The sequence below is a fragment of the Rhinoderma darwinii genome, chromosome 2, assembly GCF_050947455.1.
Source record: "Rhinoderma darwinii isolate aRhiDar2 chromosome 2, aRhiDar2.hap1, whole genome shotgun sequence".
In the NCBI taxonomy this organism is placed as follows: Eukaryota; Metazoa; Chordata; class Amphibia; order Anura; family Rhinodermatidae; genus Rhinoderma; species Rhinoderma darwinii.
This window is the reverse complement of record NC_134688.1, coordinates 184,557,570-184,572,342: the sequence shown is the minus strand read 5'-3', so window position 1 is coordinate 184,572,342 and position 14,773 is coordinate 184,557,570. Positions and strand designations below refer to the sequence as shown.

The window sequence follows — 14,773 nt, the reverse complement described above, 5'->3', positions numbered from 1 at the left end:
TTCTTTTATCCTTGTGCTGTCACATTCCTGTGGTTCCTAGCCTTTATCTGTGACACCCCTTTGTTGATTATACCCGGTCTGTGACATTACTCCTATATTGTGACATCACTGTGTGCACTATACCTATACTGTGACATCACTGTGTGCCTCATTCCTTCACATTGGCATTACTGTGAATATAAGGGTATGTGCACACAACCTCTTTTCAGGCGTAATAGAGGCGTTTTTTACGCCTCGAATTACGCCTGAAAAGACGGCTCCAATACGTCGGCAAACATCTGCCCATTTCTTGCAATGGGTCTTACGATGTTCTGTGCAGACGAGCTGTCATTTTACGCGTCGCTGTCAAAATACGGCGCGTAAAATGACGGCTCGTCAAAAGAAGTTCATGCCACTTCTTGGGATGTTTTTGGAGCCGTTTTCTCATAGACTCTATTGAAAACAGCTCAAAAAACGGCCGTAAAAAACGCCGCAAAAACTCTGTGAAAAACGTGAGTTGCTCAAAAAACTTCTGAAAATCAGGAGCTGTTTTCCCTTGAAAACAGCTCCGTATTTTGAGATGTTTTTGCTCACTGCGTGTGAACATACCCTTATTACCATGATGTTACTCACTTTGGTCATTACCTCAGTGCTGTGACGACACAGTCTTTATTATCTCTATGCATATACACAGTCGAGTCACATTATTATGACCACCAGCTTATATCCAGAGTAACCGCCGTGTGCAGCACGGACAGCAGCTAGACGGGCTGGGAGTGACTCAATAAGGTGCTGGTAGGTTGTCTCAGGTATCTGGAGCTATGCTCACTGCAGTGCATCCCACATTTGCTGGAGGCTGCATGCGGGAGGATCCTTAGAGCGAACAAAATTATCGAGGTGGTCCTACAGATGCCCAATTAGGTTCAAGTCTCGTGAATTAGGGGGCCAGGGAAGTATTTGGAAGTCGACTACACTATTGCATCCAGCAAAACTACGGGTCCGCTGCACAAAAGAGGCAATGGTGATGGAGACGGAACCCTCTGGTTTCCGTCGGTGTCAGTTTGTGTCTGCTCAGGGTCCAGTTCTGACGGAAACCTCCAACAGAACGTCAGAATGGAACCCCAACGCAGATTTGAACAGAGCCTTACCCATGGCAACAATGAGTAATATGTGTTCAGACAGCCTATCGCACACATTATATACCCATCAAGCCAATCCATGACAAATCTCTCCCTTCATGGGCTACGTACTGCTGACGTCAAAAGTAGGAGGTGGTTATAATAATGCGACTCGACTATGTATATTAGTTTATTATAGCTAAATTGTGACATCACTGTGTTTTTTATAGTGACATCACTGTGTTTAATAATCCTGCACTGTTAGGGCATGACCACACGTGGCGGATTTCCTCCGCAACTGTCCGCATCAATGCCGCACAGAATCTGCGTTGCAGATTCTGCTGCAGATCTGCACAAAATGTGCAGTACATTGATGCGGACTAGCTGCTGCGGACTGCGGGAAAAGTGCTTCCCTTCTCCCTATCAGTGCAGGATAGAGAGAAGGGACAGCACTTTCCCTAGTGAAAGTAAACGATTTTCATACTTACCGGCCGTTGTCTTGGTGACGCGTCCCTCTTTCGGCATCCAGCCCGACCTCCCTGGATGACGCGCCAGTCCATGTGACCGCTGCAGCCTGTGCTTGGCCTGTGATTGGCTGCAGCCGTCACTTAGACTCAAACGTCATCCTGGGAGGCCGGACTGGAGACAGACGCAGGGAGTCACTGTCCAGGGTGCAGAAACAGTTACTGCCGATCGCTTAACTCTTTCAGCACCCTGGACAGTGACTATTTACAGACGTCTCCTAGCAACGCTCCCGTCATTACGGGAGCCCCATTGACTTCCTCAGTCTGGCTGTAGACCTAGAAATACATAGGTCCAGCCAGAATGAAGAAATGTCAAGTTACGCTCCGCACCACACATAACATCTGCGGACTTCATTGCGGAATTTCGATTCTCCATTGAAGTGAATGGAGAACTTCCGCAATGAGTCCGCAACCAGTCCGCCACTGCTCCGCAACAGACAGAGCATGCTGCGGACACCACATTCCGCTCCGCAGCCTATGCTCCGCAGCGGAATTGTACGCATCGTGTAAACGAACACTGCTAAATTAAAGTGAAAGTCAATGGAGAAACGGCTCCGCTGCGGATTAACGCTGCGGAGTGTCCGCAGCGGAATTTAAGTGAAATTCCGCCACGTGTGAACCCGCCCTTACTTCACTACGTTTATTTTGAATGTATTGTCACATCTCTGTGCTCTGACATCGCTGCTTAAAATCAATATTGTAAGAGAACATTGTGTGCATTATACAGTACATGTTCAGTGACATAAGAGCAAAAATTATTCCTCTGGGTGACGTCACTGTGTCCATTTTCAGAGGCATAAGTATTCGAGCTGAAGAGTTTGCAATTGCACATGGGAACTGCTGGTGCCAGAGGTGGGCCAAAGGTTCCTCTGCAAGTTGATACCAGTTCTATAAGATATACCCATGCTGTATAACTCTATACCTGTAAAGTCGGGGCCCTGTTGCATCAGGGCATAGGATCCATCATTTATACCTCTGATATCACACTTATAAAAAGAACAAAAGGTTCAAGTTGTGGATACAATACAATATCATAATATATTAAACATTAGACTGTAAATTGTACTCCTAATACATTCCAATACTTACATTTCATTCGTTGTCTTTATGTATCCTCTCCATGTATTTTTTGCCACTATGAGCATGTGAACTGCAGTAAAATCAGACTTTAATAAGGTAACCTAGGCATTATTAACGCAACGGTTATTGAGCTATATATTACTTTCTGTTCTTTTTTGGACAGTGATATATATTTTGTAGGCTCCATTTCCTCCACTTATAAGATCTTGCATCCTTTTCTGTCATTTTCCAATAGCCTACAAGAGTGCCTTAGAGCTTGATTATTTTGTATCAATTGTGTAATAGGAGAGTTAAAGTTGCCTACTGAGAATATAGACCTCCTGCTTACATCACTGGATGCTTTATGCATGTTAATGAATCTCCATATGAAAGGTCTCCTTACAGTACAGTTATTGAATGAGGAAAATATTGGTGAACACATTTTTCTCATTATTCATAGACAAACTAGTAGAAGTAGCAGCAGCCTAACACAGTATTTATTTATAAAATTTTTAAATATTACTTTGGCCCTTTTCAGTAATTGGTAAGAATTGTGAGCATTTTTCAGTGATGCTCCGAATAAAATACACATATGGATTTATGGTCAGTACAAGAACCAATATTTGTGCCTTTGTTATACCTCTGAGTTTAATAAATTGTATTATACTGTATGACTCCTGTAAATGTAATGATATCCGTCCGTCCGTCTATCTATCTATCTATCTATCTATCTATCTATCTATCTATCTATCTATCTATCTATCTATCTATCTATCTATCTATCTATCTATCTATCTATCTATCTATCTATCTATCCATCCATCTATCTATCCATCCATCCATCCATCCATCCATCCATCCATCCATCCATCCATCCATCCATCCATCTATCTATCATCTGTCTGCCTGCCTGCCTGCCTGCCTATCTATCTATCTATCTATCTATCTATCTATCTATCTATCTATCTATCTATCTATCATCTGTCTATCTATCTATCTATCTATCTATCTATCTATCTATCTATCTATCTATCTATCTATCTATCTATCTATCTATCTATCTATCTATCTACATTTGTTAGAATTCCCCTGCTTTTACAAATATAGGATATATCCTATAGGAGATATCTGTACTAAACTTTGATGACATTTCAAAATATTTTATTTTGTAATATATAGAAAGGGCAAGTCCTAGGGGTGAACGAGCTGTGCATTCACATGGGGTGCCTTAGCCATCCCTGCTGAAAGAGGCATTACCGGTACCATGGTTCTTAACCTCTTTTCAACAGATGACGTACATGTACGTCATAGTCAGGAGGGGGAAGTATGAAATGGCTCATGAGCTGAACCTTCTCCATGCAGTGCAGGTGTTAGCTGCATTTTGCAGCGGACACCTTGCTCTTAAGGGCGTAATTAAGAAGACTCTGTTCCAAGCCATTTAACCATTTAGATGCCAGGGTCAAGAGAAACCATGGCATCTAAGCCGTCAGACAGAGGTGGGACTACCTTTTCACCCCATCATCCCCCCTGAAAGCAATCATGGGGTGCCGACGGTTTCATGGCAGTTGGGGTGCTAAGGAAGGCCCCCAGGTCTGCCATGTAGGTCCTCTTATAAAGCCCTGCCAGGTCTTTTGTAAAAGTAGGAAAACTTTTTTTTCCATTCCACCCCACATAATATTTTTTTTTAAGTTCCTCAGTACATTATATGGTACATTAAATGGTGCCATTAAAACCTACGGTGGCATTGTATCACATTTTATTTACAGATGTGTCCTTCATTACTTTTCCTCTTATCTCAACTTAGTCTCAGATGTATGGCGTGAGATGTCCAGCTTTGAAGAGAAAACAATCTTTGCAATACTATCATGAGATGTCTATGCTATATGTGTCTACATGTGTGGTCACCCAGTGGTTGTTATGTGAATTGCAGCATGTCAAGTGTTTTGCTAGTGTTTTTCTAGCTTGTCGCAATATTGTATTGAATTTGTTTTATAAAAAAAACTGGAGTACTTAACCAAATTCAAGCAAACGTAGGAGTAAACACATCTGTAGGCATTTTTATGGAGTTTTTGGCCAATATATGGCACTGTTATTTGGTCATCATCTTTTATCAATCTGATAAATTGGTACTGTTTGTTATAGTTATTTGTACACTGTATGGCAGGACACTATATTGGTGGAGGGACGCCAACAGTGGGTACCCCACAGGCTACCACACAAAGTAAGGCCAGCCCTGCTGTGATGAAATTGCACAGAAAAGTGGTACAATTTTTAGCCATATCTTGACAGTTTTTAAAAGTGTCTAGAAAAAAGTTTGTGGCTTAAATGAGTTTGTTAATGACGTTCACCATTTTTGGGGAAAAAATACTAATATAAAGTAGGTTAATCATGAGGTTGTGTAAGGAAGAACATTACTAGTGAGTTGCACTAAATTTATCATGCCACGACCCTCATTTTGAAAATGTAACACAATATGGGCTATTTTTTGCCGACTCAAAAAATATGCACCGTATGATAGTATTGCTAAAACTTCTTGACTCATTCCTACTGGAAACAGAAATTTAATTTCCTCATTGTTTTTTTGTGGCTTATTGTCAACTGTGAGGTTCTAAGGGCATCTATGAGGAATGTAAAAATCCGTATATAGGCCATTTTCTTTATCAATTCTGCAATTAACAATGGGCCAGATTTATATATGTATGCACTCTAGTTTGCTGGCCTGTTCCACTATTTTCAGACACATACGAAGTGTTGGAAAAATTGGGTAGCGCTTCAGAGTTGCGTTGAGTAAGGAAAACAACACCTGGTCTGATCTGGCATCGCCTACAGAAGATTCATCAATAGGGCATGCAGCGGGAGTGCACCAGATTTAATAAATCTCAACCAATTTGTTATGTAATAGAATCTAATTTAATTTCCACACATTTCTAGCCCAGATATTTAAGAAACAAATTATTTAATTCCAGGTAGCTTTGAAATTCTAATTCGTTTGGGACAGCCACGTTAATTTGGACTAAGCATTTTAAAGGCCTATAATTGGGTACTGTAGCTACCTTGTGTAATTTGATCAACTGAGACATGACATAAGTAAATGAATGACATGCTCAAGTCATGATCATAAATGTTAAAGGCTCTGTTCACACTTGTTTTCAGGGGTTCCATCAAGCTTTATGGTATTTCTGACGGCAGGAATAGCACTGTCAAAAATACCTGAACCCCAATACAACCCCAATAGACCTCAGTTAAGGTCAACGAAGTCTCTCAGTGTCTGCTTGAATCCATTGGAAAACGAGTCCATCAGTGTAATGGCAGGAAGGAGGTGAAGGGAAAGTGAGCCCTAATCTACCCACCGCCCTGTCCCTGCCTACTTGCAACGACCCGCCCTAGGCGACGAGGTACAACTGGGCGGCGTTCCCTACGCTGGCTAAGTGCACAGGAAGACAAACAGGGAACACGCAAGGGAAGGGGCAGTAGCCACGGAACGCCACGAGGAAACGGGGCGGCGAACGAACAGTCAGGACCAGGACGAAGTGAGTACACCCGAGCGGGCACGGAGACAGAAGCAAGCCAGGGGCAAAGCAAAGCAGGTCAAGCAGAACTGCAGCAAGGCAGAAGCACGGCAGAAGCAGGCTGGAGCAAGCAGCAGTGGGGCCAGGAATCCAAAAGAATTACAAGCACTGAGGGAGAGCACAGGGCAGGTAATAAAGGGAAGGGGGCGGAGCTAACTCCGACAGACCAGGCCGCGATAGGCTCTCCCACTCCTGAGCCTGCCACCCTGGTTGGTGGGAGATGGTGTCAGTCGAACAGGTCTGGCCTCAGGTGTGGATTGATTAATCCCAGGAGTATAGCTAGATGAAGTACCTGGCAGATCCCTAACAGTACTCCCCCTTTTATGAGGGGCCACCGGACCCTTACTAAGGGGACCCGGTTTAGTGGGGAAGAGGAGGTGGAACCTCCTGATCAATACCCCAGCGTGAACATCACGGGCAGGTACCCAAGTCCTCTCCTCCGGCCCGTATCCTCTCCAATGGACCAGGTACTGGAGGGAGCCCTGGACCATCCTACTGTCCATAATCTTGGCCACCTCGAATTCCACCCCCTCAGGGGTGAGAACGGGAACAGGAGGTATCCTCGAGGGGGACCAGGACGGGGAGCAGCGTTTAAGGAGGGAGGCATGGAAGACGTCATGTATGCGAAAGGATGGGGGGAGCTCCAGACGGAAGGATACAGGGTTGAGTACTTCAATGATCTTATAAGGTCCAATAAATCGGGGAGCAAACTTCCTGGACGGGACCTTAAGGCGCAAGTTCCTGGACGACAACCAGACCAAATCCCCGACGACAAACCTGGGGTTAGCAGAACGTCTACTATCCGCCTGAATCTTTTGTGCGCTCTGGGACGCCTCTAGGTTCTTCTGAACCTGGGCCCAGACAGTGCACAGTTCCCGATGAACCTCCTCTACCTCAGGATTATTGGAACAACCAGGGGAGACGGAGGAGAACCTTGGGTTAAACCCGAAATTACAGAAAAACGGGGAGACCCCTGACGAGTTACTGACCCGGTTATTCAGGGAAAATTCAGCAAGGGGAAGGAATGAGACCCAATCGAATTGACAGTCAGAGATGAAACACCTTAAATATTGTTCCAGGGATTGGTTGGTCCTTTCCGTTTGGCCATTAGTTTCGGGATGGAAGGCGGAGGAGAAGGACAGATCAATCTCCAACTTTTTACAAAAAGCTCTCCAAAATAAGGAAACAAATTGTACCCCTCTGTCAGAAACGATATTGACTGGGGCCCCATGGAGACGCAGGATGTGTTTCACAAACAAAGAAGCTAACGTCTTGGCGTTAGGTAGCTTCTTAAGGGGCACAAAGTGGCACATCTTGCTGAAGCGGTCGACTACCACCCACACCACCGACTTGCCCTGAGATGGAGGCAAATCGGTGATAAAATCCATGGAGATATGGGTCCAAGGTCTCTGGGGGATGGGCAAGGAACGTAGTAGGCCCGCAGGTCGGGACCTAGGGGTTTTGGACCTAGCGCAAACCTCACAAGCGGCGACGTAAGCCCTAACATCTTTAGGCAACCCAGGCCACCAATAGTTTCTGGTAATGAGGTGTTTGGTGCCCAAGATGCCAGGATGACCAGATAGAGCGGAGTCATGGTTTTCCCTGAGTACCCTCAGCCGGTATTGCAGGGGAACAAACAGTTTGTCCCCAGGGACGTTCCCGGGAACTGCACCCTGATCAGCCGCGATATCAGAAGCTAAATCAGAATCCGTGGCAGAGACGATTATACCAGGGGGTAAAATACAAGCAGGATCCTTCTCGGAAGGAGGATTGGCCATGAAACTACGTGACAGAGCGTCAGCCTTAATATTCTTGGACCCAGCCCTATAGGTAACCAAGAAATTAAATCTGGTAAAGAATAGTGCCCACCGAGCTTGTCTAGGATTAAGCCTCCGGGCCGATTCTAGGAAAACCAGATTCTTGTGATCTGTAAGGACCGTTACATGGTGTCTGGCCCCCTCCAGGAAGTGCCGCCACTCCTCAAAAGCCCATTTAATGGCTAGAAGTTTGCGGTTGCCAATATCATAGTTACTCTCCGTGGGCGAAAACTTCCTAGAGAAGTAAGCACAGGGGCGGAGATGGGTGAGGGAGCTGGTACCCTGGGACAAGACGGCCCCCACTCCCACCTCGGAAGCGTCAACCTCCACAATAAATGGCTCCTCTTGGTTGGGCTGAATCAGCACGGGGGCCGAGATAAAGCACTTCTTGAGAGTCTCAAAGGCCTGGACGGCCTCAGGGGGCCAATGGAGGACATCGGCACCCTTGCGGGTAAGGTCCGTAAGAGGCTTAGCGACGACCGAGAAGTTGGCAATAAATCTCCTGTAATAGTTGGCGAACCCTAAAAAACACTGTAACGCCTTAAGGGAGGCAGGTTGGACCCATTCCGCCACAGCTTGAACCTTGGCAGGGTCCATGCGGAATTCATGAGGAGTGAGGATTTGCCCTAAAAATGGTATCTCCTGTACCCCAAAGACACATTTTTAAGTCTTAGCAAACAGATTATTCTCCCGAAGGACCTGGAGCACCTTCCTGACATGCTCCACGTGGGAGGACCAGTCCTTGGAAAACACCAGTATGTCATCAAGGTACACAACAAGAAAATTACCCAGGTACTCTCTCAGGATTTCATTAATAAAATTCTGGAAGACAGCAGGGGCATTACACAACCCAAAGGGCATGACCAGGTATTCGAAATGACCCTCGGGTGTGTTGAACGCAGTTTTCCACTCATCCCCCTCTTTGATGCGGATAAGGTTATATGCCCCCCGTAGATCGAACTTAGAAAACCATTGGGCTCCCTGAACCTGATTAAAAAGATCCAGAATCAAAGGAAGTGGGTACTGGTTCCTTACGGTGACCTTATTCAGGTTACGATAATCAATGCACGGCCTAAGACCACCATCCTTCTTCCCCACGAAGAAGAAGCCAGCACCTACAGGAGAAGTCGAGGGGCGAATGAAACCCTTGGCCAGGCATTCTTGGATATACACCCTCATGGCTTCACGTTCAGGACATGAAAGATTAAATATCCTACCCTTAGGAAGCTTGGCACCAGGCACCAAATCGATAGCGCAATCGTAATCTCTATGGGGGGGCAACACCTCGGAGGCCTCCTTAGAAAACACATCGGCGAAGTCCTGAACAAACTCAGGAAGCGTGTTTACCTCCTCCCGGGGAGAAATAGAGTTAACAGAAAGACATGACATAAGACATTCATTACCCCATTTGGTGAGATCCCCAGTATTCCAATCAAATGTGGGATTATGCAACTGCAACCAGGGAAGGCCTAAAACCAGATCAGACGATAATCCCTGCATCACCAGTACAGAGCACTGCTCCAAATGCATGGAGCCAACCAGGAGTTCAAAAACAGGAGTATGCTGAGTAAAATAACCATTAGCAAGGGGGGTTGAGTCGATTCCTACTACAGGGATAGGATAAGGTAAATCAATACAAGGCATCTTTAGAGACATAGCAAATTCCACAGACATGATATTAGCAGATGAGCCAGAATCCACGAAAGCACTGCCCGTGGCAGACCGGCCAGCAAACGAGACCTGAAAGGGAAGCAAAATTTTATTGCGTTTCACATTAACGGGAAATACCTGTGCGCCCAAGTGACCTCCCCGATGATCACTTAGGCGCGGAAGTTTTCCGGCTTCTTATTCTTGCGCCTGGGACAGGTGTTCAGTAGATGCTTGTCGTCCCCACAGTAGAAGCAGAGACCATTCATTCTGCGAAACTCCCTACGTTGTCGAGGGGACATCGAGGCCCCGAGTTGCATAGGTACCTCCGAGTCCTCCGTGGAGGGGCGAGGAGACGGGACCTCGGGGGGGATCGCAGAAAAGTCAGAGGGGAGCACATTGAAGCGTTCTAGCTGACGTTCCCTGAGACGTCGGTCAAGTCGTACTGCTAGGGCCATAACCTGGTCAAGGGAGTCAGGCGAGGGGTAGCTAACCAGCAGATCCTTCAGGGCGTCAGATAATCCTAACCTAAACTGGCACCTTAGGGCCGGATCGTTCCACTGAGAAGCTACGCACCACTTCCTAAAATCAGAACAGTATTCCTCAACCGGTCTCCTACCCTGACGTAAGGTCACCAGCTGACTCTCGGCTAAAGCAGTCCTGTCAGTCTCGTCGTAAATGAGTCCGAGGGCAGAGAAAAAACGATCAACAGAGGAAAGTTCAGGGGCGTCAGGAGCCAAGGAGAAGGCCCACTCTTGGGGCCCTTCCTGGAGTCGGGATATGATGATACCCACCCGCTGGTTCTCGGAACCTGAGGAGTGGGGCTTTAGGCGGAAATACAGTCTGCAACTCTCCCGGAAGGAGAGAAACGTCTTACGGTCCCCTGAAAACCGGTCAGGTAGCTTGAGGTCGGGTTCTAGAGGTGAGGTGAGGGGTACTACTAAAGCAGCGTCACCCTGATTGACCCTTTGGGCCAGGGCCTGGACCTGTAGGGAGAGGCCCTGCATCTGCTGGGTCAGGGTCTCAAGGGGGTCCATGATAGCGTCAGCGTAGGAGAAATGGTAGACTAGGTAAGGGCTTGTAATTATGTAATGGCAGGAAGGAGGTGAAGGGAAAGTGAGCCCTAATCTACCCACCGCCCTGTCCCTGCCTACTTGCAACGACCCGCCCTAGGCGACGAGGTACAACTGGGCGGCGGTCCCTACGCTGGCTAAGTGCACAGGAAGACAAACAGGGAACACGCAAGGGAAGGGGCAGTAGCCACGGAACGCCACGAGGAAACGGGGCGGCGAACGAACAGTCAGGACCAGGACGAAGTGAGTACACCCGAGCGGGCACGGAGACAGAAGCAAGCCAGGGGCAAAGCAAAGCAGGTCAAGCAGAACTGCAGCAAGGCAGAAGCACGGCAGAAGCAGGCTGGAGCAAGCAGCAGTGGGGCCAGGAATCCAAAAGAATTACAAGCACTGAGGGAGAGCACAGGGCAGGTAATAAAGGGCAGGGGGCGGAGCTAACTCCGACAGACCAGGCCGCGATAGGCTCTCCCACTCCTGAGCCTGCCACCCTGGTTGGTGGGAGATGGTGTCAGTCGAACAGGTCTGGCCTCAGGTGTGGATTGATTAATCCCAGGAGTATAGCTAGATGAAGTACCTGGCAGATCCCTAACAATCAGAGTAGTGATTATAAACAGAAACCATTATGCTATCGTGAACAGAGCCATACACTGAAAACTCAGCTACATGAGCATGCTTATTCTGGGACAGTATTACTGAGTACTGAAGTCAAGCTTTTCGGAGCTGGCTTCCATAAATATTGCTGTACAGGTTTGGTGACAGGGTAACCTTTAATAGTCAGTTATTCTAGCCTCCATACATGATTTTTGTATATGAACTCCTTTTATGTTAGAAGTTCCTCGATGCTCTTTATTTAAAAAAATGCCTCGGATAAGAGGGCAGTTATTCACTGGCAACCCTTCGGTACAATACATCCATTTTAACAAGATTATTTTTGTGAAAGTAATAAACCTGCCAATTTAATACAACTAGATAATGATTCTTTAACTGAATAGAACAATACAAGCTTTGGTGTTAATGCATATATTTCATTTAGAAAAGCATATCATGAATATTGTTTACAGGTATATTTTCACTGGATAAACCAATTATGCAACGTATAATAGTATGATATGAACACGGACATCATTAAAATGCCTTTTCATACATGTCTCTTCTAGGCGTGTGAATGAAATATGGCACATAAATAATTTCAGTAATATATATAATATATATAATATTATGTATATATATTTTTTAACATTTTATTTTTTTTCAGAAAGAATCACGCAAGTGAAAACAGATATTTATGTTACAAGCTTTGGACCAGTATCAGATACAGAAATGGTAAGTTAAAGAACGCCAAAGAGTATAATTATAATAGTAATTCAACTATTCCATCATAATATCGTACATTGCTACAGTAAAAGTCTGATATGAAGGCACAATCTGAACTGGCCAGTGTCTAGTATTGTTTTTTGCCAAATTGGTAAGAGAAGCAAAACCCAATAGGATCCTGATAAGATTTTATAATCGATTCTATTTAGCTCCTCTCCAGCTCCTGAAAAGAACTTTGCCAGCAATGACTACCATTTTCTCTGGAAATACATAAGAGATATCATTATTCATGCAATGTAAGAAACAGTGAAATATTATGGGGAAGTACAGAAAATAAAAATCTTCCATCGTAAGTATTCTTTATGCACGATGGCTCAGCAAATTAACATTATTGCCTTGCAGCACTGGGGTCCTGAGTTCAGACATCTGCATAGTGTGTTTGTTCTCCCTGTGTTGTGTGGGTTCCTATTAGATTGTGAGCCCCATTGGGATTGCTGCAGAATATTTTCCCACTATATAAATAACAGTAAATAAATAAATTATTGGGGCCTACATACTAATGAATATGCTCTGCCTAGCAACCAGTAAAGTCACCATATTGGATCTGCACATTCTTGGTCACTATCTATTTTGCAAAGATTACAACCACAGCCAGCACTCCAGTTCTTGCACTTTGTAGTAGAGTTTGACTTCCAGTTTCCAGTGCTGGTGCTGGAAGAAGTAAATATAATTATATGCAGTCGAGACAATCCCCTGTGAGGTAAATACAGCAGCAACACATATATTTCTCCTTTGCTGATAATGTATCAATGTAGGTAAAATGTGGTTGCTCATTTGGGGTCCGGTCATGTAAACGGTGACGTCAACCGCAGCCACCGCCACTCCGCTCCTTCCGCCTCCCCCTGCACACCTGATGCATGCTGGAAGGTAGCGTCTCTCTCCTATGTCAACCGCAGATCAGTCGCAGACACAGTCTCCTCCGCTCCTTCCTCCATTTCCTCCACGCCTGATGTACGCTTGTAGCGTCTCCTGCCTATGTGCAGCTAAGACACCATTGGTAAATCCGGGAGTTCTGAGTTGGGACGCACCCGACTTAGATTCACCTGCCATTGCGCTGCTACAGAGCCATTATTGAGCTGCTAAGGAGAGAAAGGAACTCCTGATGCAGCGCCCTCCTGTACACAACGCTAACCTATGGTATACAAGATGGATAAAGAAGCACTTTGGCGAATGTGTTGTCTGAAACATTGGGAAGTACACTTTAAATTCAGGCTATCTCTTCGATCCCCTGTAAATCTGCTACTGGTATTTTCTTGTAGCCTTTGATTAACCCAGAGATGAAGATGGGAAGATATGGTCGATTTATTGTGATAAGGGGATATAAATAGTCTTTCGGACTGTACCGAAGTATCTGCCATTGTCACAAAAGACTTTGTGTTGCCGAAGGTTGAAAAAACATATGTTCTATAAAGAAAGGTTGATGGTTCAAACCAGGACATTCTTGGAGCAAACACTATTGCGCCTCCTAATAAAATTGGAGAATTAGCTATACTTGTATATTTGTTCTCTGCAGTAAAAAGGCGGGAAATCAGTAAACCAGCAAACGACTACTCGTGGCTATTTATGGCTGACTCATGTACAGGTTAAAGGGGACTGCAAGACTTGTGGGCCTCTTTCTAAACTTGGTGATGCCTAGGCAACACTGCTGATGTATTCACATTAAAAGTAAACTGTACCATAACTAATAATTGTACATTGCAACTATATCTATCCCCAAGGAAAAGTACGGAGACTTGTTTGAGCCTAAAGTTATCAGTATAACACAAAGGTGACAGCTGTTGCTGAAAGAACTGCACACCCTATTGTGTAGAAACGAGGTATAAGATATAAATTCAAGTTCATCATTATGAAAAGAGGGAAAAGTAAAAACACAGTGATAGGAAAAACAGGAAGAGGGAGTAGTAAACTGAGAAACTCTAATGAAAGTGTTGTTGAAAAACTTGGGAGATTTGTAAGGAAATCTGATGTGATTGGCAACGACTCAAGTGTATGCCAACTGGACACTACAGAACTGCTAATATGTCAGCTTCAAATACCCGACATAGAGCAGAGTCACAGGCCATATTTTTGAAAGGGATTTTCAAGGATACAACATTTTGTACTAATACTCTATGTCAAAATTAAACAAACCTCCTAATGTGCATTCTGTAAAAAATTGGAACGTACTGTATTTGTTCCTATTCCCCCTACCTTTGGCTGGCCGGAAGTTCTGCTTTTCATTCATGTGTTTTTTTACTTCGACATATTTTCGTGCACGAGCATTATTATGCAGACAGACCTGTGTCGATACCTCATTGAGTATCGACACAGGTCTGGTATTGATGCATAAGCAAAGAATGATTGGCGCGGGCATTGAGAAGGCTGTGGACCCATAGGATGCCTCAAACCCATGTATACGTCAGAAGTCCCGGGTTTGAGGCATCCCATTGGTTTACAGCCTCCTCAATGCCCGCCCCATTCATTCTTTCCTTATGCTTCAGTGCCGGCACAATTTTCTTCACGTTTATGCTATTCCTCAGTGTTCGTGCGCTGCTCGTCCCACATTTTTTTTTAGGGGGCGGGCAGTGCATATTTGCGAAGACAATTGTGCTTGCATTGAAGCATAAGCAGAGA

The 14,773-nt window shown here is 45.1% G+C and overlaps 2 protein-coding genes across 4 annotated transcripts in view; one reads left to right on the top strand and one right to left on the bottom strand.

Annotated features, from left to right (window-relative positions):
- The window catches only part of GABRA5 (gamma-aminobutyric acid type A receptor subunit alpha5), a 198,862-nt gene that overhangs the window by 48,515 nt on the left and 135,574 nt on the right, over positions 1-14,773 (top strand). For 2 of the 3 annotated variants that reach the window (XM_075852591.1, XM_075852592.1), the window contains exon 4: positions 12,042-12,109. In XM_075852591.1, the coding sequence (XP_075708706.1) occupies positions 12,042-12,109 (68 nt within the window). The remainder of the gene's footprint in view (positions 1-12,041; positions 12,110-14,773) is intronic. The other variant, XM_075852594.1, reaches the window with a different exon arrangement.
- The window catches only part of GABRB3 (gamma-aminobutyric acid type A receptor subunit beta3), a 444,982-nt gene that overhangs the window by 333,306 nt on the left and 96,903 nt on the right, over positions 1-14,773 (bottom strand). The window lies entirely within an intron of this gene.